At 44.5% G+C, this 10811-nt stretch overlaps 1 protein-coding gene across 1 annotated transcript; it reads left to right on the forward strand.

The window, feature by feature from the left end:
- Positions 1 to 3834: 3834 nt before the first annotated feature.
- On the forward strand, positions 3835 to 10512 carry LOC146189553 (uncharacterized). Its single transcript, XM_084604327.1, has 4 exons — positions 3835 to 3972; positions 6148 to 6463; positions 8443 to 8562; positions 9414 to 10512. Exons 2-4 carry the CDS (start codon positions 6212 to 6214, stop codon positions 9561 to 9563), a joined length of 522 nt encoding a protein of 173 aa, XP_084460453.1. The 5' UTR covers positions 3835 to 3972; positions 6148 to 6211; the 3' UTR covers positions 9564 to 10512.
- The last annotated feature ends 299 nt before the right edge of the window (positions 10513 to 10811 follow it).

The following is a 10811-nucleotide window of genomic DNA, read 5'->3' on the forward strand; positions in this document are numbered from 1 at the left end:
AGGACAAAAATTGCAGCACAGCTAGGAGCCCTTGCGTCCTATCTTCCGTAAAACAAGCGCCATTCCGGCCGTTGGCGCGCTTGCCTCGCTGCCCGACAGATGACGCACCATGTCAGAATATTTTTTCGACTCTCTTCTGCGAAAATTGTGCACGCCACCGAGAGCAGTTTTTTCTCGATTTCGGGAAATCTAGGCGAGTGCCGATGTTGAATCACTTATCAGATAATGTAGACTATATTTTGCTACTTTGTGAACCTTACTTCAGCTCGAATGGGGTAGTAGATTTTGCATAGGAATTTTTTAAATCCCAGCCCCCAAATATTCAAGACCCTGTAGATACCTTGCTCGCAAGCGCCTATGAAGCACGGATTAGGAACACAGCAAACACGGGCTGAAAACACGCACACTCAGGCCGAGTCGTTCCAGAGTTTGCGCACGCTTGCGCTCGGCGCCGACAATATATACACAGGTCTCACTGTCGTGACGTAAGACTAGTGGAAAGGGGGACTTGCGCTGGCCTTCTCTTAGTCAAGGTGGTGTTGATGCAGCCCCTTCGGTCGAAAAGACGTTGCCGTTGCCTTATCCCAGAAGTGAGAAATACGTGTCTGAAAAAAGAGGTTCACGAGTTCCTATCAAAATTACGACGAAGAAGATATTTGTGCAGCGTTCGAGGCTGTGTTACATCATATTCCTTTTCATTTAACGTCTGTTTCATTGTGAAGCTAGCGGATAATTGGAGATAGTAATTCGACCCAATGACAAATTTGTCTAATTTTATGATCTTCATTGCTAGCGCAGGTAATCATCGGGAAGTCAGGTTGATACTGCATCTTCGGTTCCTTACAAACCAAACTGATTACATCTCTATAACGCATTGCCAAACTATGCGCCACATTCTCAATGTCACAAATTCGCGGAATAAAAATCCGGTTTTAAAGGTGCTGTTCCATTCTACGTCTACGCGAAGCCTAAGCGTGCTAAGAAATTTTCGAGCGAAAGACTTGTATGGGGGGTTTGGTTTTGTTTGTGTGGTTTAACGTCCCAAAGCGACTCAGGCTATGAAAGACGCCGTAGTGGAGGACTCCGGGATTGTCGACCAGCTGCGTTATTTTAACGTGCACTGACATCGCACAGCACACGTGCGCCTTGCTTTTCGCCTGGCCGACGAGGCCAGGATTCGATACCGCTACCTTGGGCACAATAATCGAGCACCCTAACCACTGCGCCACCCCGGCGGGGCGGAAGAGCAATATACGCTATCTAGCAATACTGAAGCTTAGTTACAACAGTAAGACATAAAACGATATCAGGGTGGCTTGTTAATGAACCATTATCTCGACTTGTGTTCAGAAAGTTGTGGTTCTCTTTCCAGGAGGCTTTTAAGTTTTGACGCACACGGAAGCACGTCAAGTATTATTTATCAGAGGCATAGCCCGTGGGGGTGTTTCGGTGTCAGGGCACCCCCTGAAATGTTTCTGGTCGTCATGAACCCTCTCCCTTTTCGGGCTTTTTTAACTACAGCTCTGTTCATTTTTTGGTGCCTTCTATAGTCGAACATAACTTAAGTCTGAAACAACCACCAAACACGATTTCTCCATGATAGAAAATAAAGTGCGCAATTTCTGCTATTCCGCTGGTCTAAGTAAAAAGCTAGCAATCCATTAAATTATTCGCGGAAGACGTTTTATGCATCTGGCTTGTTAGGTGTAGTCCAGCAACAAAACCAGATATCGTTTACTGTTCAGCGAAGTGATACACACGCCACGTGCCGCTGCCCATAGTTGCCAATTGCTTTTTTTTTTCATATGTATCCTACTTAGCACTACTATATACGACTCTTCAGGGGTCGCAGTAATCAAATTTCTGGTGAGACGTCCAACTTCATAAGCAGATAAATGCTAAGTGGGAGACAAAACGGTATGACATCAGCCGAAATCACGTGCATATTTTTTTTCCGTCACGTTTTTCTCCATTCTGAGTTAAGCCAACGGGGACGGCGACACCGAGCAGGCTGTATCCACTTAGCGTAAAACATGAGGATAGATCTTGTATCTATTTACTTTCTTTTAGATAGATTACGTCAGCTGCATGCTAAATGTCAAAGTACTAGCACCATACTTGACATTTACAGGCAGCATGACAATATTACCCAAGACAATATGCCTTCTGTAAGGCAAACTGGAACAAAGTACATTCTATTGAATCTACAAACATCGAATCCCAAAATAAGTTTTTTCGTACGAATGGTCCTACTACGATACCGTTAAACGGGCTGTAGCAACATCGGGATAAGAACCGGCATTAAATCAATCCTTTGAGCACTTCGTGCAGAAGTGTTTTCAGTTACTGCACGGTTGCAAAAAACAGCTTTTCCGCAGACAGTTATTTTCGCAGTGGCAGACTCCTTGCTTGAGAAGGTCAACGGCAAAAATAAGATTATAACAGGGAGAAAACAGGTGGGCGAGGACAATTGTCCTATCGTGCTCTCACCATTTACCACCTAATTTGACGAAGGTGGCCAATACATACAAGGACACTGTAGTGTTTTCCGCTTCTTGTAAGCTGGCTGCATTGGGTCCCAGTATCAACAAGGAAGATCCTAAATAGCTAACATGGGGCATAAGGCATTTCCATATGTTTGCAAGTTGTAGAAAAGGGGTGATCTACAACATTCCGTTAACGTGTAGCAAAGTTAACATCGGACAAATGGGGACACTTAAATGAACATTTAAGCGAACACAAGCGCCTACTCAGAAAAGGCACTGGGTTCATTCCAGCGGTTCATTGCAACAAATGTAAATACATGCCTTGCTTACTTGAAACCGTGATTCTGGATAAAAGTCAAGACAGCGTAGCCAGTAATTTGAGGGACGCCTTTTCTATAAAAAAAAGGCTCAGAGTGTGTGAATTACGCGTCGGAATCGTGTGAGAATGAGCTTGGCTTCGTAGAAGCGCATTGTTAAATTTTAGTTTTTGACAGCCCACACATGGTTCAATCATCGTTCATGGTCCTATCTGTTGTATACTTCGACAGACCAACGTAATTTTTACCACTCTTTTGTGGTACCATCATTTTTTAGCCTGATCACCATGTTTTGGTTATCATTTCTCTTATGCCCATTTACACCATGTTACGTTCTCTGCGTTTGAATATTCCTGCCATTGCTTTCGTATGTATTGAGCACGTTTTGCTCAACAAAGATTAGTTGTCAATCAGCGTTCTTTCCTGTCACTTCCTCGTTTCGAATTCACGCAACTTCGTTCGCGCTGCTTTATTCATGTGACACGTGAACACTCTGACACATCGGCTATCACTGCAGTGTAGCTGTTTGTTATTTTATCTACCATCTTTCTTACTTGAATGCTATAGTTTCCCTAATACGAGATCCTAGAATGAGCCTTGTTCGCAGCCACCTTTTGAGAAATGCCAGCTGTACACTCACAAAAGAATGAAATTTTGTCCTATTCAGTAGCTGTACTCCCACCTTCCGTGACAAAACTATAGCACCTGCAAGCCACAAAAACCGAAATCGCAGACTTATGTGGCTACCTTGGACTGCTCTCACGATTACATCGGATTGCCAACCACGTCTAGATAAGCGGATCGAGTGGGTCTCCCAAACAAGGCGTTATTTAGAGATGAACAGTGTACGTACAGGACAAGAACACTTTGATTCGAGGAATAAGCTTCCGGTCACCGTGCGATAACGTACGGCTTGTTCAGCAGAGGATGCTTTGTTAGTGTATATACTGCCAACGCGAGGAATGCGTATCGATACGAGTGTCTTATCTACTTAGTGGTCGCACTTTATCTAATACCTCACTTAGACGATCGGAGGCCAGTGCCCAAATCCACGTGCCGAGGCTGCGTGGATAACACTATAAATAGAAGCCGCATCTTCACCACCCTGCATTCCTTTCGAAGGCATACCACAAGCTTTACGGCACCAAGACAGCCCTCCGGAAACTTCAGTAAGTGTTTCATTTATGGTGTACAAATTTTACTCTACCTGTGGTGGTTGTTCAACAGCCATGCATTCAGCTTATCGAAGTTTCTCCCGCTATTGTTGCACGCGTTATTACTGATTAGGGAATTCAGCCACAGCTGACGCCTTGGAGCGATGACTATTGCCTAAGGTGACGCCCAGTGGTAGCTGCCTATAAAGGTCACTGAGACAACTTCATCCAACAATAAAAAAAGTCCTTATTTATTAAGATTCCTCACTAGGGCTTCACAATGCTTGCTGGTATTTCGACGTCACGCCCGCCTTGCGTCTCTCATAGCCTGTTTCGCCTTGGAACGTTAAACTCCATAAACCAAACTGTCACGCCCACCTCGTCCAAGCGCAATGGCGAAGGCAGGGGAATGTCAGAATGTCAGAGTTGAGAACGTTCTAAGTTGATAGCTGCTTTCGTAATTAGTGCCCCAGTTATACATCACTTACTTTAATGAACTAGGTATGTCTGCATCGCTACTTGCAAACAATTCAATAGGCTAGGTATGGCGGGGTTTCAAGCCTAACCGATCCAGATCACAGCAAGGAAGACATAAAGGTACACTGTTTTGGATCTGTGTCAAGGTAGTGACGACGAAAGCACAGCTACAGGCTTTACGTGACGACATACAGCCCTTCCATGAGGGGTGCGATTAACCGCGCTGTATTTCAAGATCGCATTCAAGTATAGGACTCTGAGTTTTGTTATACAAAGGCAAGCTGAAGTAAAACGCCGTCAATGCAATGTTATACAGTGTGCTTTTTTTTTTAGGTGTTTACAGGTTATTTTAAGCCCTGTCAAAATTACGTCAAAGTGCGGTCTGCGCATTTAGATTATACAGAAAGGTGGACATTATGGACGTAATAGAGCTCAGTAATTAATCAAATAAAAAAATTTATAAGTAATCTTTTTATTCTTGATTTTAGGGTCTAAAATTATATTGCGAAAATAAAGCCGTCAACAAAAAAGCTAGGTCCAGTTTCTAAATTTTCGTTATCGGCAGGGCAATTCAAAATATTTAATGCCAGAAAGAAGCATTTTTGGTTTTTAACCTTCGCTTCCCGCATTAAACTTATTTTATTTAACTGCGTCGCTGGACGCTGTATAGTCTCAGAAATAGCGCTCGCTGCATCTGCGGCATAAACAAGACAAAGCGACGTCGTTCTTAAAATGGACATTACGGTAACACTGCTTTACGAGCTATAAAACAGGCTCATTTTTGAAGGTAAATATTTGGAACTGCATTGGCGATAACGAAATATTTAAAAACTGGACTCTGCTTCTGTCTTCCTGGCCTTCGTTTCCTTGCTGAAATATTTGCTCCTAAAACAAGAAATAAAGTTGATTAATTCTATCACTCATGTATATCCGCCTTGCTGTACAGTTCATCAGCACAGACTACATCGATGCATTTCTCGCAGGGTCTTAAAAAAAACGATCCGTAAATAGTGTAAATAGTTAAAAAATATGATCTGCAGTCGCCGCGAACACAACCACAGAATCTGTATTAACGTACCCAATTTAAGAAGACTCCTACTTAGACACTGTCATAGCGAAAAGTAGTAAAACACTAATAGAGAGCACTTACACTTTGTCTTAAGGGTATGGCGCGGTAGTGTAGGCTACTACGCCGACATATAAAGTGCCCAGTATACCAATATATGACAATGCCCGCATGGCCTAGGAGTAACGTGGCTGACTTGGCATCCAAGAGCACTGGTGTGTTGATTGTTGTTCCACCTTCCACTTCAAAAATGAGTAAGCAGAGTTGGCAGTTCCTCCCAACATCGGTTCATATCAGGAGTCTTATATGTAGACTTGACGGCCCAGCTTCGCATAACCCCAATTTTTGTTCCTCCGGCATGTCTAGAGCAGAGCACTCTAATTATATCTTTGGGACACTTTGCTCCACAACACTACCGTTTGGCATCAATTAATTTTTACCATAGACTCATAATCGCATGTCCGGTACTTTCCGTGGACCAATGAAATAGTGCACCTCATGGCAGACATTTTTCTTTTTGCATGGGACCGAGAATAGAATCACCGAAGCCTTGAATAGACGCTGAAATGACTCGATTCCTAGGTGTTTACGTTCAAAAGTAGAAATTTCTGCCTCAACGTTTGCACTGGTAATGTTATGTACTGCAGGTCGAAGGTGCACTGATCAGCGGAGGAGCCCAGTTAAAATACCGGAAATCAAAAAAAAAAAATCATGGCATCCGAGGCCGACAACAACTGCCAGGTGAACCTGCACATGACGCCGCTCCAAGCGAGCCGCGGAGCCCAAAAGCTAGCGGAGGCAGGCGTGAAGCTGCCTAGCTGGATCGAACACTGGGCCATCATATTCCTGTGGAAACAGAGCGACTGTGCCCTGCGGGTCGAAGGCATCGAGGAGGAGGGCAAGTGCGAAGTCAAGGTGCGAGATATGACCTATGAAGAGGGCCTTCAGCAACCTGGCACCAAGGTGAGGGCTGACCTGTCGTTCCTCATCGTGTGTACTTTAAATAGGCTTCATCTTGACTGAACAATATTACCGTCGGTGTTTTAATAAGGCGTAACAAAAACATATTGCGATCTTCGTCTGCCCAGAGATTGTCGACCACCTGTACCCGATCTATAAGAGCAGTGTGAGCCGAAGGTAATTCAAAAGGCCGCCTACCCAATATCGATAAATTTCGTCGACAGTAGCAAGTGAGCGCTTTGGACAACGGGCCATCTGTGCTCTTTCGATTTGAGAAGGCCTTGAACTGAAAGAATCGTGGAACAATGTGGGAGAGGAGCAGAAGGGGGAAATGAAGAGACGGTCGTGTCGTATAGTTGGTCTAGTACTGTTCTTGGTGTCAATTCTTTATTGTTCTTATCGTTGCGCTTATCCTCATTGTTACTCTGCAGCCGCGTTTTGCTCCAGCACCTTTCCTGGCCACTGATTAGATCTTTCCTGGGGGCCTGATTGAACACGAGGTTTTCTTATCTAGTTATGGGCGGAGTGATATATATACGTCTGGGGTAGCTAGATGCACATCGTTTAAAGAAAAAAATTGGCCCAAGACCTCTAGTCTGGGACGGGGATCTCCGTTTATCGCCTGCATTCCAGTGACTTGCTAACGCTTTGAACTGGAGTCGCAGTATATGAAATGCATACGCCCTTGACGCGGCAGCAACTATGCAGAGAAGGTACTCGCGTCACTGCTGTTGAAACTTCGGGTGCCGCAGTGATTACGGCGCACGACTACTGTTCCCAAGGATACGGGATCGAATCCCAGTCTCGGCGGCCGCTTTTCGATGGAGGCGAAAAACTAGGCGTCCGTGTGATGTGCGATGTCAGTGCACGTTGAAGAATCCTAGATGGTCGAAATTTCCGGAGTCCTCCACTACGGCGTCTCTCATAGCCTGAGTTGCTTTGGGACGTTAAACCCCACAAACCAAACCAAACCAATCAATTGCATTTACAGAACAACAGATAATTCTCCTTTCTGTACAAGGGTGAAACGTTTAAGAAAGAAAGACTGAATGCAAAAGCACTCTTTTTCTTTCTCGACAGACCACGTTATTGTTATAAAATAGCGTTGGACCGCTTAGTCAAGCAAACCTCTATGTGGTCGTCTGTCAGCAAGCAAGCGAGAAGAGATAAATAAAATTCATACAGCTAGGCTGATCGGCTTAGAGCGTCAATTAACGAAAGCTGTTATAGCTTTGGGTTTGCGCTGCCCTCAGAGTGGAATCGCCGTCTCGTTCCGCATTCATCCAGCCCTAATTCCTACCATGGTGCTCAGGGTCTTCCCGCCGCACCAAATTCAGTTGAGCATTGTCTCTCGCCCTAACCTACGAAGCCAATGTCAGCCGTTGACTACCTCTCTGTCCGCTCGCTCGCACTTACGCTCTTTTTGTTCTCGTAAAGCTGACAAAAGGTTTTCTCTCTCTCCATTTTGCCGCCTGCCCACTGTGGCGAGTAGCAGTTACATTAATTTACTAAATGCTTAATATAACTGACTGTGCTCGACTACTAGTCCAAGGACAAGGGGTCGAATCCGGGCCGCGGTGGCTGCTTTTCGGTGTAAGCGTATAGCAAGAAGTCTGCGATCTACGCCTGCGTCAGTACACGCATGGATCTCAAAGGGCGGTGGAAGATACTTAAACGCTGTAGCTGACAATAAACCTTCGATGTGTTCTCTACAGAAAGCAAAAACGGTGAGTATCGCATACTTTGCAAACAGACAGGGCAGAGTGAACATGTGTCAGCCATTCAAAAAAATGAGGTCTGCAGAAAAATTAACTGTCTGAATTTACAGCTTGGAGAACGAAGTACCGCCGAAACAGGAACCTCTACAGTTCAATTAGTGTTTCTTTTCATCATTCTGAAGCAACTGATCACATTTGCAGAAGCATTCATTCGTCCATTCCTTTCTACAACACACTGCTAATTGTTTTCCCCACTTCTAACAGGTGGAGTGTGGCACCTACCAGTTGACCATTGAGCAAGTTAAAGCAGTGGCGGCCAAGGAAGGCGCCAGCCCTCCCGACTACAACGAGTTGGCGGCAAGCTGCCAGACCACGGCCAAGAAGGTTTGTTATCTACCACACTGCTAAAAGTAAAAAGTGCAGTATTGTTCGCCTTTACAATAGAACCTCTTGAAAGACTCTCTTCTCTTTGCTGCTTCACATGCACTACTGTGTGAGAACACATGTGTACATGAATTAATTATCTGGGTTAATTATCTACACAAAGAATGAAGAACAAAAAATTTATGAACTCTGGCGTAGCATTTTCTAATGATAACAGATGGTCGGTTGCCTTAGCAGTGTTGATTCCAAATGCTGGTAGACGTAGCAGGGGGTGGCAAAAGGTGACCTATGCATAATTTACCGATATTTGGTTGGATACGGTAGGTGTCGCCGTTAGGGGTTCACTAATCGCGTCATGCGAAAACCAAAGATAGCTGTAGAAAGGTAGCCTTCCGCGCTTCGCTAAATTGCTCTGCACGCACGAAGCGCCAGATGCGCCTCTACAGTGGTCTGGTTTTTTTCTTCACTTCACTCCTCGAGACAGGCACCCTTGTCTGTAAAAAACACGCATGTGCAGCTTGCTCCTTGCGGTATCAGCTCACGGATCCCGCGATGCTAAAAGGCACCAATAATGTGCTGCAAACATCGTTCCTCCTGAAGACCATAACGAACTATGCATACTAAGCTGCGACACCACGAAACCTACCAAATGGGTTGCTCCACCACTCGCCTTGATTTCGATATTTTAGTTTTTTTCAGATAGTCTTTCTGCCCTTCTATTTCACCGCCTACAGCGTAGCGTCTGTTTTAATGACTAAGGAGTTAATTCATTTTGTTTCGCATCCTTCACATCCCTATTTTCTCCTGAAGGAATAATTTAGTGATTTCCTGCGCAATCTGTACTCTTTCAGATTCTTGGAGACTTGGGCATCACCATCGGCACGATGGGCGCCTTGGAAACAGCGCTGACCGTGCTGCTGAAGTTTGGAGGAGAAGAGGCTGCGGAAAAGTTGCAGGCTGTGCTCAATGCTCGAGGGAACGCTACCGTAACCGCATCATAAAGAGACAACCAGAAGTGACGACCTCTTCGGCATTGTTATTCGTATTGAGAATACACACAAATTCCGATGCTTCTCACCCTGGTGCCTACAGCTGCAAAAGTGTTCGTGAATGTTTTGAGGGTTTCGTAGCTTTGCATAACGCAAAGCTTTTTATCTACGCTTTTTTTGGCGCTGCCATATTGCTCGAAACGGGGCTCTACGCACTTGGCGCGAATATGGGAGAGTGTGGTGCCATCTTTCTGCACTGAAGCGCAACAGCGTAGGAAATGGGTTTTGACATCTTTGCAGACCTGACTGGAAAGCCTATACCTTCGAATATATTTCTCACGATCCGGGCATGTGTGCAGCCGATTATTTTCGAACGTTTAGTGAAAACATGGTAATTCGGGCTACAAAGATTGAAATGTCTTCTGTTGCGCTTGGATGTTCCGGCTAATCTCATGTAAATACCTAGCAAAGAGAAAAGCAGAGGCATAGCAGATATGCGCTCAACACCTTTAATGCGAATAGCAACTCCCTGAACAAGCGGGAAGGCAAGACGCACGATATTATCTTTATTATTCATTTCTCCAGCAAAGCACCGATTCTTACCTCCAAAGCCACTCGTACCGCCATGAAGTAAACGTTTCGCTTTCGCTGGGAAACTGATTTCAGCAATTTTGTTAACGTCCTATACCTGCTGATGTTGGTACAATTTCGCTGGCCTCCATATTAAGAAATATTTTCGTGGTTGTCTTTCAGAATGTTTCTCCAGCAATTAATGCTTCGTTCTACGTGCTCGTGCAGGATTTCTTTTTAGGAGTATAGAGAAGGTTCTACTGTTTATCTTGCCGCTGCAAATCAGCATTCATATTGTGTAGTACACGAAAGTGGATCAAAGTTTCAAACTCAAGTTTCTGATGTGTATATTAAATGACTTACATATATTAAAACGACTCTTTTTGTTTGACTTTATGTTCGTGTTCATTGTTTTTTTTTTCTTTACGAATAAGGAGATGGTACTATGGACAACAACTTGACATCACAGCCGCTGTGCCTCTCTGCATACAGCAATGGCTATACTGCCAGTCATACACACTATGTTGCAATATTACAGGCGAAGAATAAGTGAGTGTATCGGAAAGCAAGCAATTACAGACAATTGGCTGTGTGCGTGTTAGGGTTAGTCTGGCTACCGTTTGCGTTAGCTTCTGCTACTAGGCAACCAATTTACATGTTTGAATTTTTCATCACCGTATATTTATGGAG

The sequence above is a fragment of the Amblyomma maculatum genome, chromosome 5 (assembly GCF_055883805.1).
Source record: "Amblyomma maculatum isolate TAMU_Amacu chromosome 5, ASM5588380v1, whole genome shotgun sequence".
In the NCBI taxonomy this organism is placed as follows: Eukaryota; Metazoa; Arthropoda; class Arachnida; order Ixodida; family Ixodidae; genus Amblyomma; species Amblyomma maculatum.